At 36.9% G+C, this 20,182-nt stretch overlaps 1 protein-coding gene and 1 pseudogene across 2 annotated transcripts in view; one reads left to right on the top strand and one right to left on the bottom strand.

The window, feature by feature from the left end:
* Atad2b (ATPase family AAA domain containing 2B) overlaps positions 1-20,182 on the bottom strand; it is a 137,304-nt gene that overhangs the window by 32,364 nt on the left and 84,758 nt on the right. Inside the window, exons 19-22 of one of the 2 annotated variants that reach the window (XM_052745964.1) lie at positions 12,468-12,653; positions 9,171-9,306; positions 5,302-5,483; positions 2,340-2,499 (exon numbers count right to left, since the gene is read on the bottom strand). In XM_052745964.1, coding sequence (XP_052601924.1) covers positions 2,340-2,499; positions 5,302-5,483; positions 9,171-9,306; positions 12,468-12,653 — 664 coding nt within the window. Of the gene's footprint in view, positions 1-2,339; positions 2,500-5,286; positions 5,484-9,170; positions 9,307-12,467; positions 12,654-20,182 lie in introns of both variants that reach the window. The other variant, XM_052745963.1, reaches the window with a different exon arrangement.
* LOC128116126 (uncharacterized) lies at positions 17,435-17,534 on the top strand (annotated as a pseudogene).

Consider the following 20,182-nt stretch of genomic DNA (forward strand, 5'->3'; position numbering starts at 1 on the left):
TTACTGCAGCACTGTTCACAGTAGCCAAGACTGGAACCAGCCTAGATACTATCACATGGATGAGAAAATGTAAAATATACACTCAAAGGAGTTGCATTCATACACAAAGAAGAGTGAAATAAGTAATTTTCAGGAAAATGGATGCAATTGGTAATCATGTTACATGAACTATGAGCAAGGCACAATCATCTATTAAAAATATTGTATAAAAACACTTTAGTAGATATACTAACAAAAAATTAACAATAATCATATCATTTTAATGAAACTAATGTGCATATATATTCTTCAGCCTTAAACATTAAGTAATGGAATTGCAAATTATTTAACTTTTTGTCTTATTTTCATAGTTTTTCTAAGGCATGTATCATTAAAAACTACAGGTGCCGGAGAGATGACTCCAGGGTTAAATTGAAAGCACTGGCTGCTCTAGTAGAAAGACCCAGGTTTGGTTCCCAGCACCCATCTGACAGCTCACAACCACCTGTAAATTGAGTTTCCAGGGGCTCTGACTCTCTTCTGGCTTCCACTGACACCAAGCATGTACACAGTACACACACACACACACACACACACACACACACACACACACACACACACACTCAGGCCAACACTCATATATTAAATAAACCATTTTAAAGGAGTTTAAAAGTAAAGCAAATAACAAAAACTGTAGCAAGCAAATATCCTGAACACAAATATTAAGAACTAGTATCCACCAAGCCCTACTATGTAAATATTTATTGTTTCTGGACCTGAAATGGATATTATCAATTACTATGGTCTAAATTCATGTGAAAAGTAATTTCATATAAACCTGAGAAATCCAGGTCATTCTGCTGCATGGCTTAAGTTGAGAACCACTGTTCTCAAATACAGATATAGTATCTTTAAAGAACAAAAACCTACATAAATGCTTTAATAATTGGTGTATCACCTAGTGAAGAAAAAAAAGAAAAAACATCCTGATAGCTGAGAGTTAGCCCAGCATGATCAGCTTAATCTCAATTTTCGTGTTAAAAACAGCACCACACAAAGCCATTGTGTGACCATGATGGGCCAAATAAAAACAAGACAACTCTGTAATTACATCTAAGCACAGAACAAAACATGAACACTGTCCTAAGCACAAGAATGACCACACATAATCCTATTCTCACTAACACCAATGTCCTGCTTAGGGGTGTTAGTGCTGCTTGATTCTGTACACACACACACACACACACACACACACACACACTCTTACTTAAAAATATTTGAGGTAGGGGAGACATGGCTGCATGCATGTGGAGTTCGGAGGACAATTTGCAGAAATAGATCCTCTCCTATCACGTGGGGTCCAGGGATCAAACTCAGGTCTCCAGGTTTGGTAGAAGACACCTTTACCTGCTGAGCTATCTCAACCAGCTCACTTCCTAGGTTCTTAGACTACCTAATCACAAAATAGTCTGGCTACCTAGCAACATCCAATTCACTGCTAAGTCCCACTTTCTCACACTTTCCCTAACATTACATAACATAATACCAAATCCTTAATGGTTGCCATGACACACATTCTTGTTATAAAAATCATCTCTATTTACAACCAATCCACCTTGTTTAACTATAGGTATGTTCTTAGTGCTTCTCCCTGGAGGGCAATGACAAGAGTTGGAACTGCAGACTAACAGGCATATTCAACCTGCAGCCCATTAGCTACATGATTTCCAGGACAGCTACAAATCTGACCTAACACATTTGATGATAACATCATGTCACTATGTCAAAAGGATGGACACCTCTGGAAAGCATAGAATGGAATTAGGAGTAAAATAAAATTATATAAGAATACCTCCACTATACAGAAGGGTAATTCTGATACATAGGGCTGGGCATGGCATGCTCTAATTCCAGCACTGAGGAGGCAGAGGCAAGAGGATCTTTGTGAGTCTGAGCCCAGCCTGGTTTACATTATCAAGCTCTAGGCAAGCCAGGGCTATACAGTGTGATCCTATACAGTGTCTTTTTTTTAAAAAAGAGTTTGATATATAAACTTATCCAATCCTGACTTCCCATAAATTAAAAATTCTGTGTTTAGTGGACTACTGATGACTACTAATATTGGCTAAACAAACAAATTTTAAGTTAAGTTCATTTGCTAACTATTCCATCAGTCTGAACAAAATTAGAATTCAGTATAAGAATTAAAAGGAAAATGGAAAGTAAATCCTGCATAAAAACACAGTGCCTAGAACTATAAAACCTTCTGGCTTAGGCATGGTGTTTCCAGGTAGGTTATTACTTTTTAAAACAGGCACACTTGAATGCCGAAACTGGCACCTTGCCCTAAGTGTCCTTACCTCCAGGGTCCTTGTCTGGATTGTATTCTAAAGCATTGCTACAGATGAGGTCAATATCTTGCAGGAAATCTTTAGCCGTTAGATAATTATGTTTATCAATTTTAGTTATTACTGTTGATAAATCCATTGGTTCTTTGATTACTTCAAGATAATCTGAAACCTAAAACAAATAGGACGCTTTAATGAAAATTACATCTAGCTGTTTATATGCTTTAGTTCATAAAAGCACAAATTGAAAACAGAAAACTTAAATTTAAGTAGTTAACTATAGAAGAGTAAAATGACAGTGCTATTTATGGCTATTTATTCTACTGAAGTTACTATCTGACATACTTTCCATGAAAAGCTTCATGGTGCTCATCTTGAAATCTGAAACCAACAGTCAGTTTTGGGTTTTAAATCCTTTGGGTTTATCTGAGAAGAGAATGTTTGGGTAAAGTACCCAATAAGCATCAGTAAGTGTTGTCACCTCAAGAAAAAGAAAAACAAAGGAAAATAAAAGCAGAGATTTTCATACTACTAGAGAATTTCTGGTATGCGTTTTTAATTTTTTCAACAAAATTTTCTTTTTTAACTCTATTATAAGGTGAACCATTTCATGGAAAGTATTTTCTACTCCTTTGGAGTCATTACACACATTTTGAGTCAAATAAGTTGTTTTTCTAACTTGTAAAGGGTTTGCTGGACTTGTCTCTACATTCAGTCAGGATTTATATTAGTAAGTTTTACATTTTAATGTCACATAACCAGTAAGGAAGGATGAGCAAGCTCTGTCTATTGTTTTCTCAAGTGGCAATCTCAAGTAGTGAACTGTGGTCTGAAAGCAGCTTGAGCCATGTCTAAAACTAGCTTAGGACCAACTTCTGGACAGTTTCTACTCTCTCAAAGGGAGGTTTGTTTACATACAGCTTCCGATGACCTTAAGTTTATACGTTTATAAACAGAAAGGCACTTGGAGTTTTATACTATTAAGAGTATGAAATTTTAGCACATGCTTAATTTTAAATTCAGTATGCTTTTTAATGTTTTGCTTCCTTCAGGTGACTTTCAATTTGATAGATTTTAGCCACTTCTAATTCACTATTTGAATATACACTTTTATGTCTTAAACCACTCAGGTTTTCTCTTACTTTCCCTTTTCTAGTCTCCCCCTGATACTCCTGCTTCAGCTTTGAGAGCAAGACCAGAATGAAAATAGATGGAAAAGAGGATCATAACATTAACTGAAATTTTTACCTACACCTAGTTAGCATTTCTATTCCTCTACATTTCCTTACCATGATTTACAACACTTATGTTATGTTCTCTTAAAAATAGATGACAATTGAAATCTGCCAAAATTCTGTGATTAGGAGAAAAAAAAAGCTTCTTCAGCGAGAAGAAAACCAGTTCATCTAAGCATGGGAGGCTGGCTCTTCTTTTAACAGCCTTTAGGGCTGGGGTATAGTTTGCTTGGTGGAGCCTTGCTGAGCATGTAAGACCCTGGGCTCAGTTCTTAGGACCATAAAAAGCAATCTTTAAAATTAGCTGATAGTTTCAAATGAAAACACTGTAAGGAAAAAAATATTATCTAAAAATTGTGGGTTTGTTTTTTTTTTAAGCTAAAAGCATTTCTTACATGTCTTACATGTCCTGTTATTCCAGTGGGAAAAGGCAGAAGGTAGCTATGATGGAAAGGATGAAAGACTGTGGGCTTTCAAGCATGGTAGTGCATGCCTATAATCTCAAAATTTTGGAGCTGGAGGATTGCAAATTCAAAGTCATTCAGGTCTCATAATGAGACTCTGTCTCGAATTAAAAGAAAGTCTATGGGCTTTAAATTTGAAAAAACTTCCAAAACTTGACTATGTCACTAGTAAACTTCCTCAACTGTGACACTAAAAAAGTAATAAAATGACCTTGCATGTTTTTTGAAAAAGTCAAATGGACAATGCTACACATTGTACATAAACATTCAAATAAGAATTCTGACAGTCCCTTTATTCCAAAAGAAGGGAAGATGTGTATTTTCAGACTTGTTGAATGGAAAAATGTAACGCTAACTCATTCTTCCCAGTCACAGATGACGTAATGGTTCCAAAGGAATCTGCTCAGGTCCAAAAACACAGATTTCACAATTAGGACACAACATTAAACTTTGAATCATTTTATAATTCAAATATTTTTAGAGACAACAAAAAAAAAAAAAAAAAAAAGAACTAAAAACACCAAAACTGCTCAAACATGGAGTCTGAACTATAAGGAGAAGGCCAGGAAAGATTATATTGTGGTCATCCACACTATATTATCCCAGGATAAAGTTGTTTTCTTTTTCATTGATGGCATTCTAATATATTCCAAATGGAAAATTCCTTTTCTCACCATCACAAACCAAGTTCCCACAATTACACAGAACAATACACATACAAAATGAGGAATTTTCCATTGGGAGCAGAGAATATCTTTGGAGAGGACAGATTTTAAGTACATGGGATGTGCTTAACTTCCAGCAGTGACTTAGCAAGAAGCCCTTCTAAAGCAGAAAGACTAGGTGAGGGAAAGGCTTTACCGCCTCTTCTCACAGATACAAACAGTTAAGGAAATGCCAGTACTGGCACCAATGCATTGATATCAATGTACTTTTAAAAGCAGGATTTATCCTGGAATAAAAATAGTCTATTATGGACATTTCACAAAAGTAAATTTAATCCTCCTCTTAAACTGAAGAGTAGGTGATCACAGATAGCAGTAATAATTAAGAGGACATATACAAATTGGTCACTAATTCCACTCAAAAGTCACCAGATGTTTGCTGGTGACACTGATAGTTATCACATGGATTAAAATTTTATAGGCTAGGGGTAATATTCATCCATGCCTTTGCTTTTTTCCTTCCAAAAAAGATGTCAATATTTTTTTTTCTTTTAGCCAGTTCAACTTCACTGTTTGCACACTACTGAAACAAGACCTCTTCAATATCCACCGGTTTGCTGAAGATGTTAAAGCGTTTATCTGTGGCCAGCCTCTTGGTGACATCCCTGAGAAACAACCGCAGCTCTCTTAATGTATTTTCCTCCTGGTCTTCCATCCGATTTTTTTCTGACTCTGACAACTGACGAGGAGGAGACGGCAGTGCAAGCGGGAGCACTTCCATAGCACACAGAGCTAAAAAGAGAAGAAAAAGGGTTAAGACTTTAGCATGGCAAGCCAGAACTCAACTGGACTTCTTGCATTCTCTCAAAACAATCTTTAAAGAAAAAGAAAGTACAAGTATATGAGAACCATAAACACCCAAGTAGTAAAACTTCAAACGGAAATTAAAAGGGAATAAGAAGATAACTCACAATAAGCCCCCTCTAGTCCTCTAAGATTCTACCCCCATGTGTTTTGGGCACCCCAAGTAGGGACTGTGAATAATACCTACAAGGATAGAAGAAAAAGACAAGTAGAAACTATGTGTGCACCCACAGGTATGCATGTATCTGTATTTCGGGGTGCACACCTGTGCATATGTGTCTAGACCAGAGAAAGGCACCAGTGTCTATCACTCTCAGTCTCATCCCTTCAAGGCAGGGTCTCTCACTCAAGATTAAGCCTACATTTTCCAGTGAGACTGACCTCCTCCACACTAGGGTTACAGGCAGCACTGGACCATGTCCAGTTTGTACATGGGCGCTAGGACTCTGAATTCCATGCTTGGACAGCATGTTCCTAACTACAAAGGTATCTCTCCAGCCTAACAGAGCAGAAAGCTTAAAATTTAAGGTTGTGGAAGAGTTGGAAACCCAGGCTGAAGTAGCATATATAAAATCTATAATATCATTATGTACCTAAAACAAACTAAACATCTTCTTAAGACATTAATTTTCTAATGACAATATCCTCTAATTCCTTTAAAGATTTTCCTGGCAATATAGATGGACAAGACTGTATAATATTAAGCAAGGTGATCCAATCTCAGAAAAAAACAAACTGCATGTTCTCCCTCATATGTGGATCCTAGCCTTTAATGTAAAACAAATGTACATGTGGGTACAAGACATAGAAAGAAGAACAAGAAAGGGTAGCATCAGGTGATGAGGAAGAAAGGAATGCATGGTTGTAAAAAGATATAAAGTTATTTTCTAATTTTAAATTTGTTGTGGACTTTTTTTGCTTGTTTTCTTATACAGTAGTTCATTGGAATGTATAGACATTGGGTCTGTGAAAGTGCTTGCTTGAGTGGCTGTTAAACTACCTGTGGGGTGTTTTATATTTCATTACAATAATGTAATTTTTATGTTTTTTTAAAAAGGAAATAACAAAGGAAGATCTTATACAAACTTTATCCAATTTTATCCACTGATGAAATCTTGTAAAACTATAATATCATAAGGAGGAGGAGGATGTTAAAATTACCAAGTTATAAGACATTTCTATCACCACATATAATTCTTTCATGTGTTTATTTACCACCTGTGTGCTGTATATCATTTATCCATTTTATTACTGAAATGTTTTATTTTCTACTGTAAAGTGCTAAGAGATGTTCACACAGTCTTCATTACACTTTTTTGTCAGGTGTATGGATTACAAAAATTATCTTTCAAGCCAGGTGTGGCAGCGCACGCTTTTAATCCCAGCACTCTGGGAGGCAGAGGTACGTGGATCTCTGTGAGTTAGAGGCCAGCTAGAGCTACACAGTTGAGATCATGCCTAAAATAAAACAAAACAAAACAAACACACCACAGCTTCCATAAAGCTTTTAATTTTAATAGAGACAAAAAAGTTTTGTTCTATTTTCCTGGCCTCATACTAAAGCTCAGGAGTCAAACGCTAAGTATTTTCATGAATCTTTAGCATGAAAAGTGAAACTCAATGAAGCAACTCAAAAAGGAGAAATATACCCAGAGTGGTGGCTCATACCTGTAATCCCACCATTCAGGACAGTATAAGACAATCATGAGTTCAAGGCCAGCCTAGACTACATAGTGAGGCAGAGGCAGTAAGATGGCTCAATGGGGGTTGGGGGGCAGGGAGTGCTTGCCTTGAGGACTTGATTCAATCCCCAGAACCCACACAAAGGCAGAAGGAAGTAACTAACTTCACAAAGTTGTCCATCATGCACATACACAAGAAGTAGAGAATTTAAAACATAAAGAAAAATAAAACATTTAAAAAAAACAGAGAATCCATCCAAGCCAGGCATGATTCAGTCTCAGCACTTAGACAACTGAAGCAGAAAGATCCTAAGTTCAGGGTTAGCCTGGGCTATAGATGAGTCTATCACAAAATGAATGAGTAAATTCACATCAATGGGACTAAAAATATACTTATCTAAGAGTATAAAAAAGAGTAAAATTAACTGTTTTCAAGGTAAAATATTTGGTATACTAACATAACACATAAACAACAAAAAATAAAACAAGTAGATATTTATGGAAATATAACAACATAACAGGAAAGGGAAAAATATTTAGTATCCTACAAGAACCATTACGAGACAGACATGTAAAGAACAAGGGGTGGGGGTGAGGGGATAAGGAGTGGTTCTGGGAGGAGCTGGACGAAGAGTGGGAGGGAGTATTCAAATACACTTTATGCTGGGGCTGGAGAGATGGCTCAGCAGTTAAGAGCACTAGCTGCTCTCCCAGAGGACCTGGGTACAATTCCCAGCACCCACACGGCAGGTAACAAATGTCTGTAACCTCAATTTCAGGGGACACGACACCTTCACAAGGACATACATACATGCAGGCAAAACACCAATGTTCATAAATAAAGAAAAGAAAATATTAAAAAATATACTTGTGCATATATGAAATTCTCAAAGAATTAATTAAAATGGCATTTTTAAAAAATAGAACTAGGCAATATGGGCTTAAAATTATTTTAACAAAAATGTTTATTTCTTCATAAAGGTTGAAATATTAAGGAACAGGACCTGATCTTTTATGTACCTTTAAAAGTTGGGAAAAAAAATTCCTCTTCAATGTCTTAGACTGCGGTGCTTCCCTAATTCAGAGAGCTAGGGAACAAATTCTTTATTTTTCCTTAATACTATGGCTCCAAACCCAAGAAAAATAAAATGCTTAAAACAAAGCAATGGTAGTCTTTCAAATCCACATAATATATTCTAAAAACATATTTTAAAAACTTATCAAGTAAAGCACTCTGACTGTTCAACTTCACTGTCAACGGGACTGATCCCCCTCTGGTTCTGTGTGAGAAGTGTCTAGCGAGGTGTAAGCGAGGAGGGTGGACACTTGGAATGTGGGCAGCAGCACTGCATGGACTGGGCCCAGGAGGAGGAAACAAACTGCTCCAGCACTCACCACTGGCCTTCCTGGCTGCAGAGCAGTGAGCAGTGTCGCTCTCCCGCCACTGTGGTGCTCTTCTCTTGGGGACCGACTGCGTCTACTTAAACTGTGAGCCACAGTAAACCCTTCCCTCCTGAAGTTATTTTTGTCAGCATTTTGTAACAGCAGAAAAAAGTAACTAAAACATCACCTCTTTGACTATCAAACCTGTCCTGGTCCACAAAGTAATCAATAACTTCTGTTATTTACAACCTGCCATTTCAAGTACCAAGTACTTCAAATAACTGAGACAGTTGAAATGCTAACTTTTTCCCCTTGGCTTTTTGGGTTGTTGAATGTAGAATCTACCAAAAGATCGGAAGTTGTGCTTGATGAAACTTTAACAAAGATGTAATTCTCAATTGGATCAGGTATACACAATGGCCATTTTCAACACGTCCATCTAGGTCAGTGAGATGGCACAGTGAGTAAAGGTGTTTGCCACCAAGACTGACGATCTGCGTATTTCTTAATTCCATCCTGTCTTTTTTCTTATATTGCTTTGGGAACTTACCAGTATGCTTCCTTCGTGGTGGTGCCATTGATGCCTGATGGAGAATAAGTTCTTGGAAAAATTTTCTTCGATCTTCTTCAATAGGCCTTTGAATATATAATACCTCTTCATACTGTATTCTAAAGATACATTTAACCTATACATATACACATACACAAAGAAAGAAAATACAAAATTAAAAGCATACATATTAAATCAAATTACAATTCCTTCAATTTCTTAAAACACAGAACACTTATTCTGCTGGCAAAAGGTTTGACTTCATAAACTAAAACACAATGGAAAAATGTCCAGTTGTCCAAGTCATTAAAAAGTGATAGTATATATGTAAAGATATCAGATAAAAGCAGATCCAATAGTTGATTATAATAGATTGTTGGAAATAATCTCAAAGAGTTATTACATAGTACCAAAAAAATAATTATTTAGAACCAGAAGCTGGAAACACATTAACAATAACTTTTTAAAATCTTCATATATCTTCTAGCCTGGTCTACAGAGTGAGTTCCAGGACAGCCAGGGCTACACAGAGACCTTGTCTTGAAAAACAAAAACAAACAAACAAAGCCTTCATATTTCATTGTATTTCTCACCCTCTGTTTTTTCCAAACTAAGTCTATTTCATTGTATCCTCTGGAATCCTGGTTATGCTGTCAATAAACTAGACTTTCAGACATTTCACAGACTATTCCATCATACCTTACATGAAAATTCAAAGTCAACCTAAGTCAGTAGCTCTCATCTCAGCATTACTGTCTGCTGATTTCACCTCTCATCTCTCACCTCTACTCTATCAAGGTTTTCAATACACAGCTCTCCTTTCCAAGATACACTACTTAGATCCTTCCGCATCATCCACGTTCGTTACAACGACACTTAACACTGTCTTTGATTTTTTGTTTGTTTGTTTGTTTGTTTGTTTGTTTGTTTGTTTCGTTGGTTGTAGGTCTAACTTCTACCTTTTAGACTCCAAGCTCCCTGATAAAAGCTTTTCTTACTTTTTCAAGTATTTCTCCCATGTCCATGGTTTGCTTTCTAGTCTACCAAAAGTGCCCACTGATGTACAAAAGTTTTTAATTTTTGCAAGATCAAACTCATTTATAGTCAGTACTTTTTTGGTTTTGCCTTCTTGGTGTCATATCCAAGAACTCACTGTCAAACATGGTGTCATGAAGTTTTCCACCTATGCTTACTTCTAAGAGCCTTAAAGGTTGTAGCTCCCATTTACTCCCCTCCCCATCTACTCCTCCTGTCTCCGTTCAATAAATGAAATATGTTATTTAAATAAACAAATAAGAAATTGGACCCTGTGGAAAAAAAATCAACTGAAAATGGATTAAAAACCTAATTGTAAGACAAGAAATCTATAAATTCCTAGAAGAAAATGGGGAAACTCCTTGGTTTTGGCCTTATATCAAAACATCATGTTGTGCACCTTAAACACAATCAAAATGAATTAGGAGAAATTAGGATAATGGCTCAGTTGGGAAAGCACTTGCTACTCTTGGTGGTTTGAACAAGAATGGCCACCAAAGGCCTCCATAGGCTCATATATTAGAAAGTCCAGTCCTCGTGGGTGAAATTGTTTGGGAAGGATTAGAAAATGTGTCCCTGGGTTATGCTTTGAGGTTTCAAAGCTCTCTTTGCCTTGTACTTGTGGGTCCAGAAGTGAGCACTCAGCTACTGCTCCAGTGCCTGTCTGCCTGCCTGCTGCAGCTATGACCCTCAAATACACTCTCCTACAAGTTTAAAAAAAAAAAAAGTTGTACACTTACATAGATCTTTGACTTGTTTTGAGTTGATTTTGTATTTGGTGTTAAATAAGCATTCAGCTTCATTTTTTAGGATGTAGAATAGACTTTCCCTGATTTAATAGTCTTAAAACCCTTGTCAAAATCATTTGATGGAATTTTCTTACTTTTTATTTATTTGTGTATAAGTGTGTGCATGTGCATGTGTGTGGGTGTAGCTGCACACATGCCACAGCATGCCTGTGAAAGTCAGAAGACAACTTCCAAGGGTCAGTTCTCTCCTTCCACCATTTAGATGGCCTGATCACAGGTGGTCAGTCTTGGCAGCAAGTGCTCTTACTCACTGAGCCAAATTGCCTGCCCTGGATTTCCTTATTAAGTTTTAAGAGTTTGTCATGCATTTTTAATGTCATTCATTAGATAAATGACCTATATGAAATCTTTTCAACCAGTTTGTGGCTTGCTTTTTCATTTTTAGTGGAACCTTTTCAGTAATAAAGTTAGTATTTTCTTTTATGTTCTACTACTGTAGCCTTTCAAAAAGGACATTATTATTATTATTATTATTATTATTATTATTATTATTAATGTGAATATATGTGTGAGTGTAGGTTTGGGACAGAAGGTGTTGTAGCCACTGCAGCTGAAGTTATAACTGGCTATGAGGCCACTGATGTTGGTGCTGGTAATTGAAGCCTGGTCTTTGGCAAGATTATAGTCATTCTTAGCTGATGAGCTATCTCTTCAGCCCCATACTATAGCATTTTCATAACATTTTAACTTTTTTAATGTCTCTCTTCCCTCCAAACTTCAATTCCTGTATGGTAGTGATAATCTCTTTTTTTTTTTTTTTTTTTTTTTTGGTTTTTCGAGACAGGGTTTCTCTGTGTAGCTTTGCGCCTTTTCCTGGAACTCACTTGGTAGCCCAGGCTGGCCTCGAACTCACAGAGATCCGCCTGGCTCTGCCTCCCGAGTGCTGGGATTAAAGGCGTGCGCCACCACCGCCCGGCTGATAATCTCTTTTTTAAATATTCTATCATTCACTCAGCTGAGATTTATTGTGCTTGAAATATATGTATGCACAGTGTCTATGCATGTTTTTATATATATGTAGCTAGAAACCACATTAGGTAATTATAGTTACTCATTGTTAATAGACAAGACCTGCCTTAAATTTCAGATATATTTTTAAAAGAAAAATGCACAATAATATTTCACTCAAATAAAGTTTAATCCTACTAATGAAAAGCTACAGGTCAAATCCCATCAACCAATCTCACAAAGAAAAAAGAGGATCATTAAAAAGGGACTAGTGATACAAGAGCTCAGCTTTCTTAGGAAGTCACATACATGCCGGGCTCTGTTTTAGGCATGAACTGTCTCAATCTTCACAGCAGTGAGGAAAATTATACCAAACAAGAATGCTGGCTAATAATAAGTTGTAGATCTGATATAAAAATTGTGATGTTATTCTAATTAAAAGTTATTTAACAAGTCAACTATTTTTTTAACAATAAGGCAAAATAAATATTTGAGCACTTCTTACCTCTTCAGGCAGCTCACTGTACATGGTTTCAGAGGTAGACAATAAAAATATAGGTGAAAAGGATGGTATGTCCTGTAGCAGGGTCAGAAAAGTTGCTCTCACAGTCTCGCTGACAGCTTCCCACCAGTCACCAATATGAGGCATATAAACAATACTAGGTACTGTTCTTCGAGCTTCTCGAAATATCTAAGGAAAGAACCAGTGCTTTAAAGCTCAAATTGAGTACTCTAAAGCCTACATTGTAACCCCTGAATACATTAAATATGTCCATTATCCCCAAACTAAATTTCTTCAAGATAGGATGTGCAAGTCTATATATGTAACTCCTATATATTCTTGCATCATCACAAAAAAAAGGTATTTTGCAATTTAACTACTCCTATTCAGTACATATTAATAGGATAAAGGCAGAAAATTGTTTTAGTTACCATGTACAAATAATAAGGAATACCACTATAAAAGGTGCTGCAAATAAAAAAATAAGCATAACATCTCCATCGCCCATATTAATTTAAGAGTTAGTGAATTTCAATAAGGAAGAAAAGGACAACATAGTTGAATTACTTTAGCCTCAACTCTTCACAGTCACAAAATAATATCCTTACTCCAAAAATAATAATAATAATAAACTGTGCAGTGGTGGTACACCCCTTTAATCCCAGTACTCGAGAGGTAGGCAGATTTCTGTGAGTTCCAGGCCAGCCTGGTCTACAAAACAAGTCCAGGACAGCCAAGGCTCTTACACAGAGAAACTCTGCCTTGAAAAGCCACAAAAATAAATAGATAAATAAACAAGCAAACAAACAAGCAAGGGCAGCCAAGTCTGTCACACAGAGAAACCCTGCCTTGAAAAGCCACAAAAACAAATAATAAATAAATAAGCAAGCAAGGAGCTCTGAGACATTTCCATTGTCACAAAATTCAAAATGGCATTTTCTTCAGTTGTTAAAAACCATACTTCCCATCACACTCTACAAACATATAACAGTAAGAACTGGACTGCTAAGCCAGAACTACTCTTCTCTATATGTAAGTTAACAGTTATTGAGCCCATCACTGAATTCTTGCATGTTAATATACAATCTTGTCATTGTTTTTTACAAGTTTAGATATAAACATGAACATCTGACAACTTGAAAGTTCTATTTTCTAGTTATTCCCCTTATTTTAAATACATTGCAGGGAGCCTCTGCTATGTAAATGATAAATAAGGACCTAACAGAAATGATTAGGAGCAGATGTAGTAATGCATGCCTATAATTCCAACTTTGTAGGTGGCTGAGAAAAAGGACCACATGTTCCAAGACAGATGGGACTACATATCAAGTTTGAAGCCAGCCTGGGCCATATAGCAAGATCGATATCTCTCTCTCTCTCTCTCTCTCTCTCTCTCTCTCTCTCTCTCTCTCACACACACACACACACACACACACACACACACACAAATAAATATACAGACAAAAATTATGAGAAATATCGAATAAAAAGAATTATTTCTATTTCATGAGCATGTTTACCAATTACATGATATTTTATACGTACATTAAACCTTTTGAATAATATAAAATGTGCTGCCAACTCAGTAAGTAACTAGATGAAAGAGGCTCAAACAGACTCTCCCCCAAGTCTGAAGAAACATGTGTTCCTTATTACGTGTTTCAAAAGAAATGCTTGTTCTTCCTTTGCTTGATATTTGCATATCCACCAATCCAGAGCAGCTGTAGAACACGGTTCTCCTTCAGGACTCACAAATACTAACTTTTACATAAAACACTCTTATCCTAAATCTTGAAAATCCATGTTTTTTCCCTCCTCAAAGTTCTTACAGAAAATTCATAAAAGAAGAACAGCATGAACAATTGTCAAAAGAAAGGAAACACACAGGAGTGCAAGGGCAGCTGAGACATTCATTTAAAAAAAAATTGCAGGTGGTGGTGGCACACGCCTTTAATCCCAGCACTCAGGAAGTAGAGGTGGGTGGATCTCTGTGAGTTGGAGGCCAGCCTGGTCTACAGAGCGAGATCCAGGATAGCCAGGGCTGTTACACAGACAAACCCTATCTTGGGGGGGGGGGGGGGGGGGGGGGGGTTGTTGCATGTTGCCAAGATGAGGCATGGTTGAGGAAGACAGTAACTAGTTCTGACTGCCACTTTCCAATTCCCCATTCTATGCTGGTAAAATGAGGGGGAGAGAAAGGTGACCAAAGGAAAAAGACTAGCAAACAAGAGCTCACTCACAAATTTCACAAATCGACCACTAAATTTAGTCATGCACGTCACCACATGCCCAGTGTGTAAGAGAAAACAAAGCATGCCTGTACAAAGACAATTTTTGCCTGTATTTCTAGTGCTTCTGTTTGACTGTCTAGGAATACACGTTGAGACTATTCAGTTGTTACCAAGCATCAGAGTGAATGGGCACTGCACCAGAAGGTTAGGGATAATAGGAACTTCATAAAGCCAGAAGTTGAACAATGCAGTGTAACAAGAGCTCTGGCTGCCTGGCAACTGTAAACTACACACAAGCATTACCAATTCTCAGAGATAGGTTTTATTTCCATTTCTTTTTTCTTTTTATAAATCCTCTTCAAACTTTACAATTTGAACATAACATTGTGTTATTTCCAGTGCCACTAGGAAAATATCCTTTTCCTTATAGAATTTAAAAAATTTTATTAGAAAGCCCAAGCAGATAAGTCTAACACAAATATAGAAAAATTCAAAAGGCTGCACCTTTCTAATCCATGAGTATAAAGATATGACTGCAGAATTAATCTAACCACAGAAGACTATGAGATAAACAACATCTAGAGATTATTTCCATGTTTCTTCTAAGCCTTTAGTTGGGAACCATGTTTACTTTCTAGAAAAATTAAAAAACACTATTAAAGTATTTTTCCTTTTAATTCCTCAGTTTGTATCTGACAATATTACAGTATGCTTTCATATTTTTAAATATAAAACCAACTTGTTCCAATTTCCCAATTTTTTAAAAAGATTTATTTATTTATTTCATGTGTATGAGTGCTCTATTGACTTTATTCCAGAAGAGGGCATCAGATCCCACTATAGATGGATGAGCCACCATGTGGGTGCTGGGAATTGAACTCAGGACTTCTGGAAGAGCAGCCAGTGCTCTTAACTGCTGAGCCATCTCTCCAGCCCGAATTTCCCAGTGTTTTAAACTATAAAGGGAGCTGAAAATATAGTTTAGTGGTGAAGTGCTTGTGCAGTATGTGGAAGAGCCTAAGTTCAATTCAGAGCACTTAAAACATAAATAAATAAATAACAAATCTGAAACTAGCATTTTAAAATCCTTAGAGTATAAACACCAGAGAAAAGAAATGCAGTCTTATTGTGAATTGAGAAGTGCTGGTTTGGGAGTAATGAAAAAGCAGTCCTCCAATAGTTTACCCATGATCATGAGACCGTGTTTTGGTGTTGGGGATGCAGCAGGGTCCTGAGGATGGAACCCAGGGCTTTGCACACAATAGGCAAGTATCACTGAGCTACATCCCCTGATGGCAACTTTTAGAGTTGTGGACAAAAAAATAGTCTTTGTGGAATCGAATAACTGTTAATTCAGAGTAGAAAAATAGAGCCTAGTTTGAATGAAGCGGCAACTAGCTGGGAAGAACTGATGCCATTTGAGAACTATAAAAATACTCACCTATAAGGTGTCTTGGATTGGTGGATGTGCAAGGTGTAGTAGAAAACAGAAAAACTGTTATAGAGAAAAAAAGACAGTAGGCCAAATTACTGAACCAACCGTTTCAAAATACCTCTGACATGACCAGCACTCTTGCACAAGTAAAATGAAGAGACACCAATGTCTGCTCACACTTCACTTCCACTTCCTGTGGCCTCCTTCTTGACCCAGGTATTACAGCCTCTTAACTAGGTTTGCTTTTCCTTACAGTTTTTTTTTTTAATCACAAATAATGTATGTTAAATATCAAAGGCAAAACTACTGGAGCTAAAGTACCCATTCAAGGGAGCACTGCTGATATTAACTGTACTTAATAAGAGTTCTAATTATCTAAAAAGCTAACCTGAGAAGACAGTACTGGGCATACTGCTCAGTGGCTCAGCATTTGACTTCACAGACCACAAGCACACAGGCTCCATGTGTGAAAGGTTTGTCGTTTATTCTTCATTTTGTCAGCTCTGGGGAATCAGGACCCAGAGTCTTGCACAAGCTGCTCAGTGTTCTACCAATGAGCTACAGTCCCAGCCCTGTGCATTCTTTTATGAAGAATTTATAGCCTCATTACAAAATGGTTATTTTGTTTAAAAATTGAAATCCAGATGAAAAAAAAATCAAACACAAATGTGAATAAAGCAGAAAGCTCAAAGCCAGTTATGCTCTGTCTTGACTAAAGGAGCTATCACGGGAAAGAAGTGAATAGCTTTATGTCACCAAGAAACTTCCAGAATGTCACAGTTACTTAATTTTATAAATATACTAAATTTAAGAAACACAGCTAAAGTAAAATTTGGGGAGTCAAACCTCAATTTTACAAAAATGTTAAAGCACTAATGAGTTGAATTCCTTGTATCTTGCTATCACAAGATATTATATATCACTGATGATTTATTCTATTAATATCATTTTACTATATGCATAGTCTATTCACCTAAAATCTACTGAGCATCTTCTGTGAAAACAAGATACTGTGTGACCTCTGAAGATTAAGAGGAAAAGGCACCAAATTCTTCTACATAAGTACAAAACCAGCCAGGAACGAAACACACCTATGCTGATCTCTGAACTGTGGCAATACTATAAAACAACCTCTATGAAAGTTAAATTATCTGATATTTTCATTCCTTAAAGACTTCAAGAATTCAACAACAGTTACACATTCTCAAGCAAGATAATTTAATTTTCTTACAAACTCAAGGAGAGTGTATAGCACAGAAAAACCCAGACACTCATGTGAACAAACACAAAACACCAGAGAGTGTGTGCTTCAGCAGTACATACATTAAAATGGAACAGTAGAGAAGATTAGCATGGCCCCAGAACAAAGATGACACGCAAATCTGTGAAGCGTTCCATATTTTCTGAGAGAGAAGACAGAAATATATAGAGAGAGAGAACATAAAGTTGGGTGGGTAGGAAAGTGTAGGGAGGCTCTGTGAAGAGCTGGGGGGAGGGGAATGAACACGATCATTGTATGAAAATATTTTTAAGTAACTAAAAGGGGGCAATGTAGTGAAGTAAACAGTAATCCTGTAAAACTACCACCAAGTCCAAAAGGGCTTTCCCTGAGAACTTCCAGATACATTTTGTTTCTGGGAATGGAAAAATACTAAAACTTTCACTAAAATAAAAGATTTAATTCACCATTTCAAATTATTCCTAACACTATACAATACCTAAATTCCAAGCTTTTGATAAACCACATATAGGGGCTGGAGAGTTGGCTCAGTCGTTAGGAGTGCATGCTGATCTTCCTGAGGACCTAAGTTCAATTCCCAGCACCCACATAAGCCAGCTTACAAGAGCCTGAAACCCCCACTCCAGGAGAATCTGATACCTCTGACCTCTAATGCACTTGCATTCATGTGTACATATACCCCCTCACATACAGATAACTAAAATAATAATCTTTTAAAAAGATAAACCACATATAGATTAATTCTAAATATAATATTTGTCAATAATGAGAACAATACAGGAGAAAGCATTCACCTCTGAGAATGAAAGATAAGTGGAATCACAGTTATCGTTGATTTTTGTTGTCTCTTGTGAGTTTTGGGGGAGATTAAGAGAGAAAGGTAATTCAGGCTGGTCTCTGGACTCATTATGTAGCCAAGTGCTGGGAGTGCAGGCATGCACTACCACACTAACATTTTTTTAAACAAGTCTCTTACTATAGATTACTAACACCTCAGAGCATATTGTAGGGCTCAATAACTGCGAATTTAAGTAGCAACCATGAATGTTCCAAGGTTTCTCATTCACCTTAGATTACTATGACATGCTCAATAATGTAAGAGCAGTACATGTACACACACAAAACCCTATTATGCCTACTAGTGAACAGAGACTCCTCAACATACTGTATCTGAAAATGTGATCTATGTAAGGCCTAGAACAATAACACAGTGGGGTGCATGTTTAAAAAACAAGTTTCTGAAACCTATTCCAAATTTGGTGAAATAGGACCCCGGGGTCTGCAGTCAAAGAATCAGAAATTTCAGTAAATGCTGCCAAGCAATTCTACAACACACTAAATCTTAAACAGTGAGAGAAACTCCTCAGTAGGCATTAACTCCTCTAATATATTTCACTCCTATTATCAATTCAGAGTCCAGGTATGCTGTGGGATATCTTTCTCTACGCTATGGAATATGCTTTATTACCATTGGTTAATAAAGAAGCTGGTTTGGCCTATAGCAAGACAGGATATAGCCAGGCAGGAAATCCAAACAGAGATACAGGGAGAAGAGGGCTAAGTTGGAGAGAAGCCAGCAAGCCACCCAAGAAGCAAGATGTGAAAGTAATGACAAACCTCTGGCTGCTGTGGGATGTCTTTCTGTATGCTGTGAATATGTGTTGCTCTGATTGGTTGATAAATAAAGCTGTTTGGCCTATGGCAAGGCAGCTTAGAGGCAGGTGGGAAATCCAGGAGAGAGACAGAAGAAGAAAGGCAGAAGCGAGGGCATGCCATCCGGTCCAGGGAGCAGCATGTAATGGCACACAGGTAAAGCCACGGAACACGTGGCAACATATAGATTAATAAAAAATGGACTGAGTTTAGTTATAAGAACTAGCTAGTGAGAAGCTTGAGCCATAGGCCATGACCATATAGTTTGAAAATAATATAAGCCTCTGTGTGTTTATTTTTGGGTCTGAGTGGCTGCAGGACCAGGCGGGACACAGGAAAACTTGCAGCTACAACTGGCCACATGGCAATACACAGATAGAAATGGGTTAATTTAAGATGTAAGAGCTAACTAGTAATAAGCCTGAGTCATAGGCCAAATAGTCTGTAATTAATATGAAGTCTCTGAGTGATTATCTTATAAGCTGCTACGTGACTGGGCAGAACAGAGAAAAGGCTCAAGTTACGCAGTCAGTCAGGTGGGTAAAGGAAGTTTTGTTATACATTTTGCATGTGTACGTTTTAAAGAACAGTTAACACCATCCAACCAGCATAAAGAACACCACAAGGGCTCTTCTCCCTTTCATTTTATCATGCATAAAAACACACCATTTTAAAGGTTATTTAAGACTTATTCCCTCTTTTCATGTTCATACTACACTATTAAATACCCAACTTGGGTTGGGGATTTAGCTCAGTGGTAGAGCGCTTGCCTAGCAAGCACAAGGCCCTGGGTTCGGTCCTCAGCTCAAAATAAATAAATAAATAAATAAATAAATAAATAAATAAATAAATAAATAAATAAATAAATAAATACCCAACTAACTTTGTATTAATTAAGTATGTTAGAAGGTACCAGTGGGTAAGCAAAACCAAATGATATAAATTCAAGCCCAAGAACCCATGTTAGAAGGAAAGAACCATCTTCCAAAAGTTCTCTGGCCTCCACATATATATCGTACATATGTGTGCATATGCATACATACAAGTAAGTAAATAAATGTGAAAAATCACATACATTAGAAAAACACATGCTAAGAGTAACTTGCCACAGACTGACCCTTCAGTTACATATTTACTTAGAGTTGATACTCAGGACAGA

This window comes from Peromyscus californicus, unplaced genomic scaffold, assembly GCF_007827085.1.
Source record: "Peromyscus californicus insignis strain IS unplaced genomic scaffold, ASM782708v3 Scaffold_1__1_contigs__length_55948999, whole genome shotgun sequence".
Taxonomy (NCBI): domain Eukaryota; kingdom Metazoa; phylum Chordata; class Mammalia; order Rodentia; family Cricetidae; genus Peromyscus; species Peromyscus californicus.